This window comes from Anguilla anguilla, chromosome 12 (assembly GCF_013347855.1).
Source record: "Anguilla anguilla isolate fAngAng1 chromosome 12, fAngAng1.pri, whole genome shotgun sequence".
In the NCBI taxonomy this organism is placed as follows: Eukaryota; Metazoa; Chordata; class Actinopteri; order Anguilliformes; family Anguillidae; genus Anguilla; species Anguilla anguilla.
Window position 1 is genome coordinate 24,681 of NC_049212.1, and position 19,953 is coordinate 44,633.

A 19,953-nucleotide genomic window follows, 5' to 3' on the forward strand; every position below is an offset into this window, starting at 1 on the left:
ATCATATAGTAGCTAATATCATTATCTCAGATAAAAAACAACAAAAAAAAAAAACAAATGTGTGACACATTCAATCACCATTTTATTTTGGCTGGTTATTTATTTGAGAATACAGCGATGTCCTCTGGAAATGTAGATCCTACGCTGCTTATGTGCTCACTTCCAGTTCATAAAGGCTTGCTAGCTTGCTAAAGTGAACCAAATATGTTAGCTAGCTCGCTCGTTTGATAATGAGGATTGATAAACATAGTGGTCGTATAAACGCATTTAATTAAAAACTTTCACTAAATCTACATACCTTTATTGCCGCAACCGAATCTGTGCAGACAAGTCTTGCAGTGGAGAATATTGGATGAGGCACGAGTAACAAACGTCTTATTAGAGAAGTAGCGCGTCAGCTGCTGCAGTTCACACTTGTATTAGAGCTCCCTCTACTGGATAATTGTAGTAAATAGCAATTACAACGTTCAAGCAGACAAGTACAGATAAATAATCATCGTTTTTTTTTTGTTTATTATATAATATATATTAATATATTATAGATATATCGGTCGGGCTCTAGTACATAATCTGCAGAAATGGGTGCCTTTACTGAAGTTTTCACTAAAGCCACTCTGTGATCCCATATCATTCTTTCCAAGATAAGGTGGGACTGGCTCAATGTATCTAAACTGATTTTTAAAAACCGTTTTTTGTCTTTGATCAGTTTTCAAGGTACCAGTGTTGCATGCCCGAAACAAATCCTCGGATTTAAGAACCTCTCTCTCTCACGGTCAGAGATATCCAATCGGATTTAAGAACCTCTCTCTCTCACGGTCAGAGATATCCAATGATACCAGCTTTTCGTCCAACTTATGAAGTAAATGAGACTGACTGATATCATGCACTGCTTGAAAATCCTCAATAATAGACTGTATGACTGATGCTGGCAGTAAAAGTTTTGCCTGCAACTTTAAATAAAAGAAAGCCAAATTGTTCAAGAAAAGGGATTCATCTGCTCTCTCTGGCAGCACCGCTGCTTGGTCTCCCTCGTTATCATCACTTACGTTACGTCGTCAGTCAAATCCCCCTCCAACACTGAAACATCCTCAACTTGTTCATTGGTTGCCGTTAGTCTCGTCTCTGTTCCTACTGTTACATGGCCCAGAAGACTGGATACTGTACAAGACTTGTGTACTGTGGAAAAATTAGAAATAAAGGAAGAGACGACTGAAAACGTTCTCCCACACTGACGAAATGGACAAGAAACGGCCCTGCCCTCTCCGATATGAGATTTCAAATGAGAGTTTAAACTGGATAAATCATTGCATCTAACATTGCAAAATTCTACATGACAAGATACACACTCGATTGCAGTTACCTGTGCTCTCCTCTTATCTTTATGCTCTCGATATACATGACATTCCAACTGCGTCATGTTTCTGAACGAACGGGAGCAATCAAAAAAGGCGCATTTAAACAACGCGGTTGGAAGACTCGCATGTACTTTCATATGCCTAACAAACGCATACTTCGTTAAGCATTGGTGACCACAATACTGACATGTAAACATGCTTTCATACTAAGCTATCGCTGGCGAATGATTGGCCGTTATGATACTAACTAGTTTGATGAATTCGAAACGCACGTAGCCTACCTGCACAATCCGGCGACACTCTAGCCAGCTGCAACAAAAAATACTCAAAGTACAGGGTTGCCTTGGAAAAGAACAAGAAAATTTATGTGAAATACAGATCAACGTATTCTGTTGGAAATCAAAAACGAACAAATTGTGATATAATTACTTTTAAATTCGCGTAGCCTATTAGGTGTGACACTCGAAACTTGGCATTGCTTTGTTAGCAAATTCCCTGCCGCCACTACTAACCAACGGCTTCCCAATATCCATTGCAATTTCCAGTTCATTACTGAAAATTCAAACGGTGTTATGCAGTTAAGAGCAAAACGCCCACAATGCTGTTCTGTCTTAAGCAATGTGCCGTATATCAATAAAACAGCAGGTTACTGTAGGAATTTCCCTGTAATTTCACATCAATTTCATGCCGTGTACCAACAATGACAATGAGTTTGCTTTTTTATTTATTGATTTTTATAGATTTAATCAGCTGGACGTGAAATGTTCTTCTGCGGGCGTTTGGGCATATTATCTTACCGTTGTCAAGCAAAACTCTGCTTCGTAGTTCTAATTGGACCGTCCTTATGCAGACACTCTGGTTTGTAGTTCTAGTCGCACTCTGGGGTCTAAGGGTAAAATGAGGCACACCGGTGATTGTGCGATGCTCTGACATTTGTGTAAATTTCATCAACTTTATACACAGTGATTCCAAAGTGTTTCATATTTTTGTTTTCAGCACAAACTCAGCTACAACAATATGGCAGCAGTAAGTAGGTCATAATAATGTGTGGATTGTAAACTGCTCTAAAAACACACAAACTGTAAACAGTAGTATTGAACATGCACAGGAATGTTGTAATAAAACACACTAAACAATTGTGAATAAGACTTTTGGTCACGGAAATGTGTTCTTCAAGGTCTTGGGTATCAAAAGATGACAAAATATTTTAGCAAATCCATTGAGAAATATAAAATAAATTGCTAAAAGTTAGTGTTGTGACTACTATTTTTCAACACCAGGTTGGCAAGGGAGGGCAAATGGCCTTTCTGTAATGAATATGCATTGGGTAGGAATACCTGCCAGCTAAGTAGGCTATTCACACCTGGCCGCATGCCTCCCCGCCACTAAGACAAAGACTCAGTGAGCCATTTAGAAGACAGAAACAAAGACAACTTTTGATTTTAGAACATTTATTGAAGTAAACTGCATGGAAGATGAGATGAGACTGGTGTACTCTTGCAACGTCTGCCTGGCTTCTTAGCTAGTGGTGAACTAGGCCGTGTTTCCTGATCAACATCTCTGCAAATATAATAAAAACAAAATTGTTAGGAAATGTGAAATCAAATAAAACTTTATTTATATAGCACATTTCTTTCAACAGGTGAAAATTAAATGTGCTTTACAAAAAAGGGACAAACCACTAACTAATGAAAACAAAATTTATGAAATGTGACATCATATACAAACAAAGAACCAAACAAACACAACCAGACGCAGAGAGGTAGCCTATAATTTTGAGAAGCAATGGTTAGAATCATTCGTAGTGTGGGAACTTACAAACGGGCATATTAGTGAATATTTCTACAAACACACAGATAATGTAATACAGCACATTTACAAATAATGCAAGCTATCAACGAAAAAACATTAGCTTAACTAAATAAACACTAATATTCCAACTAAACTACACGCAACTCATCAATAACAATCTCAATCTGAACTAGGCTAGGTCTGTTTAGCTAAGTGGTTATTTTATTGCTATTTCCCGAACTTACTTAGAGAATGCTAATATCGATTGTGCAAGGACATCAGTTTTAGAATCCTAGCCACGCCACTACACACCAGGCATGAGCTATTTATTACGAATATGATCGAAAAACATACAGTCTACCTGATACTTCTAACACAACCAGACGCAGAGAGCCTAGCCAATAATTTTGAGATACAGTAGTTCGAATCGTTCGTAGTGTGGGAATTTACAAACGCGCACATTGCTGGATATTCCTACAAACACACAGATACGTTGCAATACAGTACACATATTTACCAATATGATCATAAGAAATATACTTACGCGTGAAGTTGATCCTCAGCTGGATCAGTTCGCTGTTCGAAGTGACACCGCTCTTCATCAGTGTTGGCTTCCGGACGGACCATTTTCCAAAATTAAACGAAATGTTCACCTCAAAAGAAGTGAATTAGGCGACACTCTGTGACATTCTATCCCGCTTTGACTTGGCATTTCTCACATGGATCTCGCATCGCCCCTCCTTTAGTCTCCTTCTATGGAGAGTAATTAAAATGTTGTTAACATGTGAATGCGATTTGGGCGGACTTCCTGCTGAGCGAAATTCACATAGTAATGAGTAAAGTTTAGCGAAGCATACATGATCTAATTAATCAAATTTGGAACATTTAAAACAATTTATATTATTTGCCAATAGGCGCATTGGAAAGTCGCGATTCTAAGGTTTCTGTCAATGTTTTTGTTGCGTCTGTATGATAACAGCACGTGAAGTTAATCATCCAAATAGAAACTAAAGTTAATTTCTTCTTGTCGAGCTCCGCCGGCGGAGCTCTCGACCCCAGAGGGTTAAGCAAACATCTCTGGTCGTAAGTTCTATGAAAACAATGATTTTATCAAGAAAAAATAGTTCATTCCCGTTTCATACCATGCAATTTGTTGTGTTCAATAATAGATGTTACAGGTTGAGTGTATTCTGACCACTAGGAGGCACTGTATTACTTTCCCGAGAGTAGTTGGAAGACTACCCTAGTAAGGATGTGACGTGGGGGGAAAGTGTGTTGACGAGGAGAGATTAGGTTAAGGTGCATACAGTCCTGCTCTTGAGTAGCCTAAAGCTAATTCTGATGCTCCTTGCTTGCCACAAAAGCCTCCTGATTCTGCAACCCAACAACATAATTTAATAAAAACACCATATGTAAACCATATGACAGTCAAATTCATCTGCCTAGCACTGTCACCCTTTTAAAACGGTGTGTTCGTAGACATAGCGTCTTTCTAAAACGGATTTTGAATGCAGCTAGCTTAGTGAATAATGAGGCCTTTTAAATGCGTGGGGTAAATAAAAGGGGCGATTGGGCTCCACAGTGAACGAAGAAGCACCTGCGTGGGCACCGGAATGCGCTGCCGCAGTTCATTAGGCGAATAGCGATCTTATAAATCTGAATTCCCGACACAGAAATAATTAACCAGTTTAAACAAAATAATTAATCAAATACTAACCTGAAATCGGCAGCAGTTGTGTGCCTCATCGTTTTTAATACAGTTGATAACGCTATTAGCGATCTCATAAATCCAAATTCCCGAGACAGATATAATTAGCCAGTACATCTAAAACGAACTTGGTGTAATTGGAAACACTTTACAAGCGGTACACGTCCTCCAGATAGATCGCGTGGGCACCGGAATGCGCTGCCGAAGTTCGTTAGGCAAATAGCGATCTCATAAATCTGAATTCCCGACACAGAAATAATTAACCAGTTCTTCTATAACGAACGCTGTGGCACTGGATACAATTTAAACAAAATAATTGATAGAATACTAACCTGTAATCGGCAGCAGTTCTGTGCGTCACCGTTTTAAATACAGTTGATTATGCTATTAGCGATCTCATAAATCCAAATTCCCGAGACAGATATAATTAGCCAGTACATCTAAAACGAACTTGGTGTAATTGGAGACACTTTACAAGCGGTACACGTCCTCCAGATAGATCGCGTGGGCACCGGAATGCGCTTCCGCAGTTCGTTAGGTGAATAGCGATCTCATAAATCTGAATTCCCGACACAGAAATAATTAACCAGTTCTTCTATAACGAATGCTGTGGCATTGGATACAATTTAAACAAAATAATTCATCAAATACTAACCTGTAATCCGCAGCAGTTCTGTGCGTCACCTGTTTTAAATACAGTTGATAACACTATTAGCGATCACATAAATCCAAATTCCCGAGACAGATATAATTAGCCAGTACATCTAAAACGCACTTGGTGTAATTGGAGACACTTTACAAGCGGTACACGTCCTCCAGATAGATCGCGTGGGCACCGGAATGCGCTGCCACAGCCCTGTTCGGGACATGCAGTAGGCGTCCATATCGCCAGTAAAGACAATTAATATGCCGAATTTGCCAATAATCAAGCATCACCGCTATTACTAGTAATATTGACATGGAACTTAGAAGTTCCAAAGGGGGGAATGTGGGAAGGAAATGCATTTAAGATCACCAACCATCAACACCAAGATGGAGTATATTATTAACAAAAGAAGTATATGTAGAACTAGCAATCGCCAGATATTTGTCAAAACAGTAATAATCTGTAGAGGTTTGCACTAAATATAAAACACAAGCTGTAAAAGTCCGTATACAATGAAAGCACAGCTTCTGGCATACAAACTAGGCCTTTCATACAAACGTGTTGTGAATGATAAAATCCAGCAGGAGATAAATGAAGTGAATACATGTCTGACACCAAGAAGGGGAGGAAGACTTAGATAAGAGAAGGGAATGCCTATTTTTTAATGAAAGAAAGGAAGGAAATAATGGTGTCTGGAAAATGCGAAACAATGATGTATGGGAAAGAGTAAAGTAAAATGATGTAAGCATGAGGGACAGTCCAAGCTTTAGCTCCACAGCAGGAGGAGCTAACAAGATAGGATTAAAGGGAGTGTTCGGCCCCAGGGGAGTTTAGTATGTCTTGTGTGTCTTGTCTGTGTGTGTGTGTGTCTTGTCTGTCTGTGTGTGTGTGCATCTTATGTGTTTTCTGTGAAGTGTCTTGTGGAATGCTTTGAGACTGTTTGTATTGATATGCTCCGATTAGCCCGGGTTCTTGCATGTTAACTTTCATTTACCTGCAATAAATCCAGTTGCATCAGACTCTGAAGGAGTTGAAGAAGTATTTTGAAGAAGTATTCAACAGTGTGAGGAGAACACCCAGCTCTTTTGGCCCAGGCTGGGTCCTGTTTTTCCCACACTACGTAATGTGAATGTTGTTATAAATAAGTCATTTATACAACACACATTTAAAAAATCAACAACTATTTACAGCATAGCAGAGTCTTACAAATGTAACATGGTTATAATGATTACACTTGCCATTGTACCAGAGGTGTATGTGTGTATTTTGGATCTAGTGTTCTGTCACTTTAAAATACTTGTGTAGTTGCCTTTAAGGGAATGACGCACTTTACGTTCTTCCCAGTTTAACTTGCCCATGCAAGCAGTAGGTCACGTTTTAACATTGTGCCAATTATTTTAAGAGATTGTTCATATTTGTTCACAATTATATTGTTATATCAATGCATATGTACCTAAAGGAGTTTAGGAAAAAGGCTTTCGTGCATTTGTAGATTTGTATTTTTGTATATCCACTATATCTGTTCTACAAACTGCAGCAAACGGTAGGCTATGTTGCTAGCTAAGTTAGCCCCTTACCAGGCCGCGTGTGTGTGTGGTAACGAGTGTTTCTACATTTTTAGATCACCATTGCTGAAGATACATGTTGAGAACAGTCCAGTGATCGCACTGTTTGTCTATTATCAGAATAAATCAGCTCAACTGGGAATCCTGGTTTGTGGTGCTTTTACACAACACAACACAAGATCACGCCTGTAACACAAAGAATCTGACAACAATGTACAGTCTTGGAATGCTGTGTTTTCAACAATAACAAAATTAATTAATTTAAATAAGTAATATCACTCTACAAAAAACTTGTATTCAAGTCCTGATCGGCTACTGAATCTTACAACAAGGCTTGGAATGCTGGGCTCATTTAAACTTTTAAAAAACTGTCCAAGGTTTTTTGGCTTTTACCTTTCCTCCTTGACATTATCCCTAAATGTCACAAAGGAAGTATCTGGGTTACTGACTGTTTGGTTGGCTAGCTAAGTTAGCTAAATGACCACGTTGTCATAAAATTTTTCCAGACCGTGAAAACTGCCTGACTTGTTTACATTTTGGACAGATGTGGCACCTGAGTAAATCTATCGTTGTTTCCGTCGCAGCACTTTCAACACAATCAATAGCCTAAAAAAAAATCTTCTTTTTACCGTGAACAGACCTGCAAACTCATCAGGGGTGAAAAAGGTGACAAAAGCCACATTTCCACCAAAAGTACCCAGAACTTTTAGTCCCAGGAACTACTTTTCAAGGAACTAAAAGGTTCCTTCAGCCCATGGTTGTCCACGTTTCCACCGTGATCTAAAGTCCCGCAAAGATTAGGCAAATTAGCCCACGGACATATGAAAAAGCGTTGTCATCGGTCCATCTGTCCTATGATTTCTTCTGTAACCCCATACTACCACCGAAGTAGCCTACATTATTTTCTAATAACCGGGACAGCCCGGAGGGGTTTATTCCACTTACATACAACGGGTTACCAACAATGACTATATATGGTTACTTTTGTATTTATTGATTTTTATCGATTTAATCACCTGAAATTGAAACATTCGTCTGCAGCCGTTTTGCCATATTTTACTGTTGTCAGCAAAACTGTCATTGGTAGTTGAACTTCGACTGTTGTTATGCAACAAATAGGATATGACAGGCCAATAGTCAGATTGTAACTGTTTTATATATCCTCTTAAACACATTCATTATGTTTTTATGCGAACATTCACTTTCATGTCTTGACATCCGAGGCGACAGAATGCATTCACATTTCCAATATAACTGGCAACAACAGCAGAAAACATGCACACATTGTAAACAATTTGCTGTTTGATTACTTTCTCATCGTCAATTCCATATAGGCTAATCGCAAAATGACAAGAATAGAACAAAAACTCGGACTTGCGTGAAAATTTAAATTAGCCACCGTTTGCTTTCCTTCAAAGTTACTGCTAGCCGAGCAGCGAAGTGTGCCCTCCAGATGCGAACCATGCACCATAAATTAGTTCATAGTCTTCCTGGTCTTTTTGTGGAATTGAAGAATGGCAGAGTAAAATTACGGCAGTCTGAAAAAGCTAAAGGCCCGATTACTAGAATTAACCTGTTATTTTACCCTGACAAAAAGTGCGGAAGGTGATTTCCAATTTGCTTTTACTGTATCACCAATGTGAATTACGCAGAACTACCGCATACCTCACATAACTGTATCAAACGTTTTGAGTCATTTACAACGGGCTAACAAAGAAAATCTGGAAGAAAATATTTAGCAACCAAATTAATCCATTTGAATGTTTTAGTACGTAAAATGCTGTCCCAGCACGAATGCTAAGCATTTTATGAAACGAATACTAAAGCAAGAAAAGAACAGAAGAGTACACATTATAATTCCAAGACGTTGGCAGGCTATAACCAAAACTAGGCTACTGCGCCGCATAACATACAAGTTTGATTTGCAGTTATTATGAAAATAAATCAGTTTGCGGCTGTAGATTTTTAAACATGGTGGTTTAAATAAAACAAATAACACTGCAAGTAGTCGACCAATCAGAAATTTTCAGTGCTTGCGCCCCACCCCAAAGCCCCCAGAACTAAATTTAGACCCTATTTCTTGCAGTGGAAACGCACTGAGTTCCTCAAAAGGTTCGTAGTTCCAGGGTAAAGTTCCTGCGATGGAAACGCGGCTAAAGATGCAAACCCTCTATGGGGGTCTGGGGGCATGCCCCCCCTGGGAAGAATTTTTTTAAAATATCAGCTTTAAAATGTGGATTTACAGTAGATTTTAGCATGAGGATACAGGGAACAACTCACCCTAAAATTAATGTAATCTTACTGCTAATGTCCCGCTTACATTACAAAAGTAAAAAAACACAGATTCTGTTATATTTTGGTAGAGAGAGAGAAAAAGACAGAGAGAGTTTTATAGTGGCAATATGGTGTGGCAAGGTGTGTTCTATTACACACATTATTTAACTGACTAGTACTGATAGTTCAACTTAAGGCACAGTGGGTGGCTGTTGAGCTGAAAACGAGGAGGCAGAAAACTTCCCCTGATTATAGCCTTGACTTTCAGTCATTTTCCTTGATTAACAAGTCTGCCCACGATCTGAATAACTCAATTGTAGATAAGTGTAACCCAGGTTGCACGACTTTCTGCAGCGCGAGGTAACACGTGCTAGCCTGTTTACTTTCCTTTTGTATTTCAGTGTAACCCAGGTTATTTTACTTTTTCTTTTGTATTTATGATTGGTCATTGCGACTGACACTCATGTTCTACTAAGTGGTATTATTGGTTAGAGGGCGGGATTACTGGGCCAAAATGCAATGCTGAGGTTGGTAGTCGCTCTCTCACCTATTGTACATGGAAGCGAGCGGACTTGCTGGAACTGCGGTAGATTCCTAAAGTTTTGGCGGTCCTAGAACTTTCGAAATTTTTTAACTTGTATTTTCGCTGGTCAGCTTGCTAGCCCCTGGCTACCGTTTCATGTAGGCTACATACAGGTTTGATACTGGTTAACTTGTTAGCCGTTGGCTATTGTTTATAATACTCATAATTTATAATTAACAAAAAAGATTTGGATTCATCGTGATATCAGCAACATTAATATTTGGTAATCAATTACTGAATATTGTTTTATCAATAATTTTCCAACAAAGCGTTGGATTAGTATTTTCGCTAGTTAGCTTGCTAGCCGCTGGCTAGCGGTGCAACACAATTTTTTTGGCGCCAGTCAGCTTGGTAGCTGCTGGCTATCGTTTTACACAGTTTTTGGTACCTGTTAGCTGCTGGCTTTCGTTTTAAACAATTTTTTAGCGCCAGTTAGTTTCTTAGCTGCTGGCTATCATTCTCATAAAATTTTATTGCTGATTAGTAGCTAGCCATCGCGTTGCTTGTCTAGGCGTTTATTGTGCCAGCATCTGGAGCAGAAGCGGACAACCTCAGATAGTGCCCCAAGCAAGCCTGGAAACGCTTGGTGGTTCCTCTGAGCTATGAAGAAGTTTTTATACCTTTATAATTATATAACGCTTTACCTTCATTGGGGTTATCATAGAGATACATATGGTCTATTTAAACTAATACCTTAAATGGTTTAAAGTGATTCTGTTACATTCTAGCACCCTTTATCATTCCGAAGTGATTGCATTGCCTCTTACGTGACTCAGAGATTTGTTTGGACACTCCAGCAGTGAATCTAGAGGCCCGTATTTAGCAGTGAACTTGTCTGCTATTGCACTGGTAAGTGTAAAAGTCTGTTACATAAACACAGTTTACTTCGTCACACCATGCTATGAAGATCAAATAAATAAATAAAAAAATATAGCTGTGAGCAGCAATGAAGGGGCCAAGCACTACAGGGGCTCCAGGAGGACAAGCAACCAGAAAAACCCCTGTACAAGACACCAGTCCATCGCAGGGAGAACGGCATAACCCTCTACCATTCTGCAAAGTTTTGTAAAAACCGACCAGTCGGTTATAGGGGCCGCCATAGACTTCCATGGCAGAAAGCAATTGAAGCATTTGTCAAAAAAGTTTAATTTGTGGAAAATCACAGCTCTAGGACAAAAAATGTCTAATTTGCGGACGATCCAATGGGCGGGGCTTATGGGTCCTTATTGGAAACGTGTTACCCTTGACGAGTTGCACATATGTGCAAAATTTCATGAATGTAGCTCAAATGGGGAGGGAGATATGCTTAATGCAAAATTATCTAAGAAAAACACCTTTTTGCTCATGACAGCGCCACCTCTTGGCCAATCGGCGTCATATTTCCTCCCTGTCCATATAGAGTGCCCCAATACATGTGTACCGAGTTTCGAAAACATCGGCACAGCGGTTATGCCTAAATAGAAAATAAGCTGTCTAGCGCCACCACATTGCTTGATTGGGCCGAAAATAGAGGGTTAGCCTCCACTTATATCTGCTGATGGGCCCACCAAGTTTCATGCTGTTAGGTGAAACCGTTCAGAATTTACACACCTTCATGTTACAAGCCACGCCCTTCTCAATATTCATTGGCTCATTGTGGCCATATAAATAGATTTAGCCAAATTCTGTGAATAACTTTTGGTCAGCACCATCTGTAAATCATACGTACCGAATTTGGTGGTGATCGGATCAACGCCCTAGGACTAGTTCACAAAAGTAGGTTTTTCGAATAATTCAAAATGGCGGAAAATCTATCATGACTCGTTTTAACGGCAATGACCCAAGGATTCAGGGGAAACACAACTCTAGGACAAACGGTTCAAAAGTTGTAAGCAAAAATGTACCTTAAAGTTTGGCCTGTTGGTGGCGCTACAGAGTTGGATGGATTGACCCCAAATTCGATGCCTGGATACATTGGCCTATCCTTGATCAATGTGCCAAATTTCATAAAAAACCACCAATTGGTTCTATGGGCTGCCATAGACTCGCATTGCAGAAATAATAATAATACTAACGATTACAATAGGTGCCCTGCACCTTCGGTGCTTGGCCCCTAATTATAAACTCAAAAATGCCATCTAACCTGTGCTCATTCAAATGACAAAATCTGCGTATTCCAGATCTTTGCATTGAACATTTTCAGAGTCTGTACGTTCCAGTTTTTAGTATGCTAATGTCGATTGAAATGTGCACAATTTTGCAACGCAAATAGAGTGTTTTTCTCATCTAAACTGAGGAGAACTGCCTATCATATTTAGTAATATGTAATTTCTAATCAAGTACAATAATTTTAAAAAAGTTGACTGTGGACGTATGCTTCTCCTATAGGCTTTTAATGTTTTTTACATTTTAAAAGATTGTAGTGATCAAGAATATAGTTAAATGTATGTAATTATGTGAAGGTCGATGAAGAACAGCAGGTGTTATGTCTAAGAATTTGTAACTAAGGAAAGACTGTGGCCTCTTTGTACACTGATGTATGCGATCTAAAGAATCTTTGTATCCCAGTTGCAGGAGGAAAACTAAACATTTATTTATTGGAATTTTGTAAATAACTTATGTTGGGAAACAGTCTTGTGCAGAAGACCTTTGAGTTGCAAGAGAAGAGAAAGGACACACCGACCTAGAAAGAACTGTTTTGCTATATCTAGTTATTGTATAGATTATATTTTATTAAAATGAATAAATGAAAATCAAATTGATAACAGGAACAGTAATAATATACACATTCTGTTAGAACTTGTTGATGTGTATGTATATGGGTTAAATATTTCATTTGGATTACAGCATGTATTGAATGCATTTAAAGTGCATGTACATTGGAACCGGAAGATTAAAAAAATTTTAATCATGAGAACAAATGCTTGTTATTCAAGACATGCATATACATACCTCTGTAAGTGTGTGTGGTGAAATATGTCATTTATTGAAATTGAAAATTATATAATAGCTATTGTTAAACTAGCTGGTGAAACATAAGTGTGACCTAGGCTGGGATTGGTTGTTTTAGAGGGAAGATACATCATGGTAGAGGGAGATCTGAATGTATAAAAAAGGATGTAAAACGTAATTCGGAGAGCTCTCTGTGTGTCTTTATGGTACTGGAGACCTCCCATAGGCCTATGTGAAATAAAAAGTTAAGAAGAAGAAAATAAAAGAGTATTGGAAGAAATCAGTTTCTAGTCTTTCTTACATCGCCGACTCACCCACCTAAGAGGAGGTTTTCCTCAACAACACTAATAATAACGTCAATCAGTTTAAGGGATTCTCTGCCTGCTCATTTTTCAGCTCAGCACCCGTCACTAGGGCACCCAGTGGTTTTCTTTCACTTCATTAACAAGGCAGGTCAAAACCTAGTATATGGTTTTGAGGACTGCCCTGCTATTGCGGTCCAGCCAGAAATAACTAGCACTTGGCTGTAAGCGGTGGGTACAGACCATTTGACAATTAGGACGTTGGCTCTTCTCCATTGCTCTTAATGGTCTACAAGAAAATACAAATAATTTGAAATCCACGCCTGCAAATCCATTATTAAAATACTTGGTAAATTTGTTAATCACCGCTGATGGCGTTAATGTAATGTAATGTTAATGTAATGTCCAAAATGTAAATAAGTAAGGCAGTCTTCACGGTAGGGGAAAATTTTATGACAGCATCACACAGCGAGTGAACACCACAAACAGCAGTCGTGTAACAGTTATTGTATGGGCTCAAATTAATGCCAGAAGTATTTTGTATTTGTAAGCAATGACTTGTGCTTGCAACTTATGGGTTGTGTTTGTACTCTGCAAGTTGAACCTGTAAAAAAATGTTGTGTTTGTGGATATAGATTTTCGTGAGGGGGGAGGGTCACGTCTGTAAATTAAAATCTACATGTGTTTTGTGATCTGAAGTGGTTTATTAACATTTCTGAACAGAAAAGGTATGAATGCAAAACAGTTTTTTTAAATTTTTTTTTATGTGTGACACTCCCTCTACATGCAACGCCCAGTTTACAAGAAGAAAGCTACAGACATAGGCTGCGTCCGAATAGTCAAAAAAATGACGTCCTATGCCTTTTCTTAACCACTTTTCCTTGACCTCGATGGAAAACGTCATGAGGCTAAGGAAAGATGTGAAGGAGAATTCAAAAGGACTTAGCACCGCGGTTGTCTTTCCCTAAGAGAATCCAACTGCACCTACACTAGGCTACACAATTATGCGACAGCGGATGTTATGGACGTTTGTCTGCCGCGGTAAAACTACAATGTTCCGAAGATGGACTACTAAAACCGCATCGTAGATAATTCGCCCCGTGCGTTCTTACCGTGTTGTTTCATGCAGGCTATATAAAAGTGGACAACCTGGTGAAAAATATTACTTCATTACCGAGGGTGGAATTGAAATAAAAAAGGAATATAGGCTACCAGTTACAAAAGTGATACGAAATGGTTGTCACATTGAGAATGGTTGCTCACGCTCACCCTCCTGTCCACTCATTTATCGACATGAATCCCAATCAGTATGATTGTATGAAAATTATTCATTAAATTTAATGCAAGATAGGCATAACATGTTAGGCCTACAAATATCATTCTTAAGTTTCAAACATGAATTAAAAACATCTGGCAAAAACGTCTCAAATCCCTTTTTCTTGAAAGACAGACTTCTGTGCTATGGTTAATATGCTGATTATGATCTGATTATAAGCCTATGCATATAATAGCTTAGGAACCACCACACAACCCAGTCATGTTGATTGTTTGTTTTCGCAAGCGGCCGAATTCGCTTCAAATGTTGCTGCCATTAAGGAATTGTGGGACGGCATTATCTCCTTTCCTTTTGTAAAGGATGGTCCAGTGTGCCCTATGCTAAAGGAGTTAAGATAGGAAGCACTGAAGCACCTTTCCTTAGCATTTAGAGAATTCGAACAGCTGTTATCATGACTGCCACTTAGATACTTCTGGGTCAGTTCACTCAATTAGGAACCTTCCTAAGCAAAAAATACTATTCGGACGCAGCCACAGACGTTTGGCACTGTTTTTACGATTCCGGTATGGAGAACCAATCGTTCAAGGCATTTTCAACTATCCAGTCAGCGCTCCAGTAGAGACCAGGGTTGCCACTGTGGGCAATTTTTCCCATTGAGTCTCCAAGAAAACTTGTTAGGTTAACCTAAGAACCAGAACCCCATAAATGTGAAATCTATCGGTTTTCGGTGCTGTCGGAGTCCCGATCTTACCATTGATGGAATTTTGGGAAAGTGCAAGGTAAAAACAGCCAATATACCACATTAATATTTCATATATGTACAATTGCTGTTCACAATACGTTAATTTAAGGCTAAACTGGTATTCTAATCACAATACTTTCTGGAAATAAATTTTTTGATTGTCCTCTCTACTATCAGATATCATAGTTCATTCATTGGCAACTATACATTGTTTTAAATACTTTGTTTTAAATACCGTTTTAAATACTGTGTTACTACATTTCAAATTTTATCGCTTAAATTTTCTATTTAATTACATTTATTTTTCTTTCTTTCTTTCTTTCATTTTTCTGTTTTGCATTATTTGTAAGGTGTATTGGGACCATGCTGCATGGTGATTCTAAACTTTAAATAAAAACTTCTAACTTCTGGCTAGCTAACATTGACGTTAGCTGGCATATTGATAGGATTACCGTTACCGTTCTTTCCAACCACTGTGAGTCACTGACTTTAGCTGACGTTGTCATAAACTTTTTCCCGACCGTGAGAACTCTTCACGGTAAGAAGAAATTTTAGGATAGTGCTTCCGATATTGGGTGGGACAAATGCAACTGTTTCCAATATTGCGGGGGACACGTCCCATCCGGTTCCTACGCCAGTGTGCTCATTACATTGAATTGAGAAAACCAACCACTTTATCATGTTTTATAACAGTTAATATTTTTCATTCATCATGATGATATGATAATTTGGGGGGTCTGTATTGGCCGGTTTCGATCATTGGGGGCGTTACACCCCCCCACCCCCCGTAATTTACACCCATGGAGCAATCACAGTGCTGTTAAAATATTCCCTCTTCTTATTCAGTATTTTGATCGGAAGAATGGTGGCGTGGGAAAGATTTGATCTTCAGGAAAGTATACCAGAGCACATCAGGCGGACTGAAAAGTGTCTAGTGAAATAGTGGATTGTGGTGTGGGGATGGCTGGTGTAAGCAGCCACACCTGCCCTGGGCCTAGCTAATTAGACCTGGCCAATTAAATAATTGGTTAAGAATTGGATAATTGGCCAGGCTAATTGGATCCGGGAACAGGAGTGGCTGCACCTGTGCGTAGTGAGAAAAACGGTGTACACAGATTAAATCTGCCATCCCCACTCACACAAGGGAGAGCCTCGCCATCATGACAGTGTTTTACACCTGCTCCTTGGCTGTAACATCTTGCCACCCTCGAGAATAAATGTGGACTGGTTTTAACATCGTCTCCCTGTGTTTCTGTGCTGGAGGGCCCCTTGGAAAGATCTTGCTCGTGATATTCTGCCCTCTGGTGGATCTGGAGGAGATGGCCAGGATACGCCCACCCCTGGAATTGGACAATCAACAGCAGGTCAAACACAACTGTTATTACTGGATATGGATCTCTGCCCTGAGTCATAACATAACAACATAACATAACATAAGACGAGAACAGGCCATTCAGCCTAACACTGCTCGTCTATTCCTACCACTAAACTGTACTTAATGCTCAGTTTACCTAAAAGCTAGATAGTATCTAACACTATTAAGCCAGGCCTTGAATACCCCCAGTGTTTCTGCCTGCACGACATCAATATTTCTTAATGTCTGTGTGAAGTTTACAAATTACAAACTGCTGGCAAAGCAGTTTACATTTATGCCCTTTAGTTCTGCTAACCAAACTCAACTTGAATAATTTCTTGTAGTTCACTTTGTTGATGCCTTTAATAAATTTAAAATCCTTGATCAAATGTCCCCTAAGTCTCCTTTTACTAAGCTAGAAAAGTCAGTCCTACCTAGTCAGCTTGAAAGTCAGTCCATCGCTCACACTCTGGAAGATTTAAAACTTTCCATTCAATCATTGCATGGAACTGTTCAAAGGGAAGATCAACATGCACAGAAACAAATCATGTCCAAGTTACACAGCCAACAACAACAAAAACCACCAACCTACACACCTGCCAGACCTCTCCGTTCTGCCACCTCTGGACGCTTGGCACCTCTCCCTCTTCGCGTCTGTACTTCCCGCTCCCGTCTGCTGTCTGTCCTGGCCCCTCGCTGGTGGAATGACCCCCCCGTGGCGGTCAGAACAGCAGAGAATCTTACCACCTTCAAACGCAGACTAAAGACTCATCTCTTCAGGCTGCACCTCTCCCCACCCCTCCCTAGCCTATAGTTTAGCTCAATGTACCTAGTTAGGATAATACGATTATGTTAGTTTATTTGGCAGGATTGTTGTTGTTGTTGTTTTTGTCTGATTAGGCAAATGTAAGGAAGTTTGTACTTGGTAGGATTGTTGTTTTGCTGAACAGGTTACTCTACAGGGTTGGAGTCCTGATCGATGTGGTCACTTCTGGCACTACGATCCTTACTTCACTCTAGTGTGTTTCTTTTGCACCTCTACACCGTGAACCAATGCACTTGTTGTACGTCACTCTGGATATGAGCGTCTGCTAAATGCCTGTAATGTAATGTAATGTAATGTAATGAAGTGCAAGTGGTCGCACTTTTTTGTTTTCGCGTATGTGCTACGTCTGTGTGCGCTACAAAGCGCATATTAGTCGGACCTTAGGCAAAGAGACTACGAAATCAAAAAAAAGAAGATTCAATGTCATCAAAAGAAATCAAAGGAGAGAAATGAAATACATGTGTCAACTGGTATTTGGGTGCAGCGGTACACGATCTCTGTGGGTCAAAGTAGAGAGGCAATTTCTTCCTCGCTTCTCAACTGTAATAATATTTCCACTTCTTTGTGGGTCCAGGTATTTCCTCTGTATGCCATTTTTTCGGTTGAGAGATAGGTGCACATGAACCCAGATCTGTAACGTAATTTGAACGCCGCCCAGGAAGCAGTCATTGGTGCTCTTCAGCAAAATTTTTCTTTAATTCATCCAAGTTCATAGAAATCTAACACAGGTAAAGTGGGACTTCAACAAAGAGGGGAGAAAGATATTTACAAACAAAAAAACATCTATGCCGTACAGCCTGTAGTTTCTAATTCATTAAGAGTTTGTAGCACGCAATAATCAAGATAAGAAATTATCCTTTGAATTGTCAGCATTTTATTCTGGTTTATAATTGACTTCAGGGTCAATTCATGAAGGTGCAATTCAAAGTAAGAACGAGAACTCATTTATAGAACTTATGCAATTAGTAATAAATAATTATAATATAATTAATAAATGCTTTACTGGTCTAACCAAATACTTTTTCAAACAGTATTCAGGGTTTTTAAAAAATATATTGTGTCATTAAAATCACCTTTAAATCATTACATTACATTACATTACAGGCATTTGGCAGACGCTCTTATCCAGAGCGACGTACAAAAAAGTGTATAACCATAACCAGGAACAAGTATGACGAGACCCCTAGAGAGAAGAGAAATCACTACATGATCATTGAATCACTGTTAATTATGGTCATAGTCAGTCAATCAGTCAGGGATTTATTTTTCAGAGTTCTTTTTATCAGTTTCTGATGGGTAACAGGCTTCCATTCAATATATTTGTTTTACAATCATTTAAAAGCAATTTCGTTGATTGAGATCATCAATCCTCAGCGTGCATCAGAGATCTTGTCAATGGAATACAGCATCTTCGAAACCAGACTGATTGTCTCTGCATCTGACAGCAATTGCCTGTGAAAAGAGAAAAATTATGGAAAATTATGACTTTTTACACCAGTAATGTGTACATCATTATGGATTGAGGTACAATCCATAATGTTAAAATAAAAATAAAACAACCTGAAAATGACTAGGATTGAAAAGTATTCCCCTTTTTTCAACTACCTAAATTGGGCTAGGGCTATTCCATTTTCTTGAGAGATCACACTAAATACATTAACAAGGTTACTATATTGATTTAAAATTGCATAATTGCATAATGAATATCACAATGTATGGTGCGATCTGAAAGGTAACCCGACATTAAGCCAAATACAAGTGCTCCTGCACGGGAGTGAGAATGATCCCCTGCCACAAACCAACTGTTTCGACTTGCGAAACACACATTAAATAACATTCTCATAAATTATTGCTTTGATCAGTCATGATTCAAGGTGTAGTGCTATAAGCCATGCACCACAGTAAAACTCTTTGCAAAAAAAAAAAAGTCTTGATCAGTAAGACCACTAGATAAATAACAAGGCAGTCCTCTTCCCCAAAGGAGGGCTGAAATTGATATGCCAGGTCGATGATTATGGTATTTTATAATCCAATAATTATCCACAACAAGTCAACTGCTAATACTGCAGGGATGATGTTGACCTAACTGAAAGCCCCCTCTGAGCTATAAGCAAACAATCCGCTCAGTCCATTGCACAACAAAATAAAACCAAGTGGTTTGACTGTTCCTAAGTGAATTTAGGGTGTGTGACGAGTAACCACTATGAACACAAAGAATCTCTCCAAAGGGACACAATTTGACCGAAATATAGGGCTTAGTCAAAAACAGAATGAGTAAATAAATAATATTTGTTTTGTGGGGTTTCAAAAGGTACCACTCTCAATGGAATAAGCTTCTGGAAGTAGAATATGACTGGGGGAAAAATATGCACGGTAATAGAATTTGGAGAGGTTTGGTGCAACTGTGGTGCACAGAGAGGTTTTGGGGACACCATTGGGAAAACACATGCCAAATTCACTGGTGTGATCAATCCTCTCCAAACCTTTATCCTGATTTGGAAAGGATTGATCACACTTTTGTGTGAACTTTGATGCAAAAAAAAAAAAAAATTGTCTCGATCAGTAAGACCACTAGATAAATAACAAGGCAGTCCTCTTCC

At 39.0% G+C, this 19,953-nt stretch overlaps 1 protein-coding gene and 2 long non-coding RNA genes across 7 annotated transcripts in view; all 3 read right to left on the bottom strand.

The window, feature by feature from the left end:
• Positions 1-499: 499 nt before the first annotated feature.
• On the bottom strand, positions 500-1,040 carry LOC118209769. Its single transcript, XR_004761766.1, has 2 exons — positions 802-1,040; positions 500-758 (listed from the first exon to the last, which is right to left on the bottom strand). It is a non-coding gene; the product is annotated as an uncharacterized LOC118209769 (long non-coding RNA).
• Positions 1,041-1,044: 4 nt separating this feature from the next.
• LOC118209768 lies at positions 1,045-2,233 on the bottom strand. Its single transcript, XR_004761765.1, has 3 exons — positions 2,153-2,233; positions 1,637-1,697; positions 1,045-1,176 (listed from the first exon to the last, which is right to left on the bottom strand). It is a non-coding gene; the product is annotated as an uncharacterized LOC118209768 (long non-coding RNA).
• A 15,971-nt stretch (positions 2,234-18,204) lies between these two features.
• The window catches only part of entr1 (endosome associated trafficking regulator 1), a 62,578-nt gene continuing 60,829 nt past the window's right edge, over positions 18,205-19,953 (bottom strand). For all 5 annotated transcript variants that reach the window (XM_035385894.1, XM_035385892.1, XM_035385890.1 and 2 more), the window contains one exon: positions 18,205-18,805. In XM_035385894.1, the coding sequence (XP_035241785.1) occupies positions 18,724-18,805 (82 nt within the window). In that variant the 3' untranslated portion in view covers positions 18,205-18,723. The remainder of the gene's footprint in view (positions 18,806-19,953) is intronic.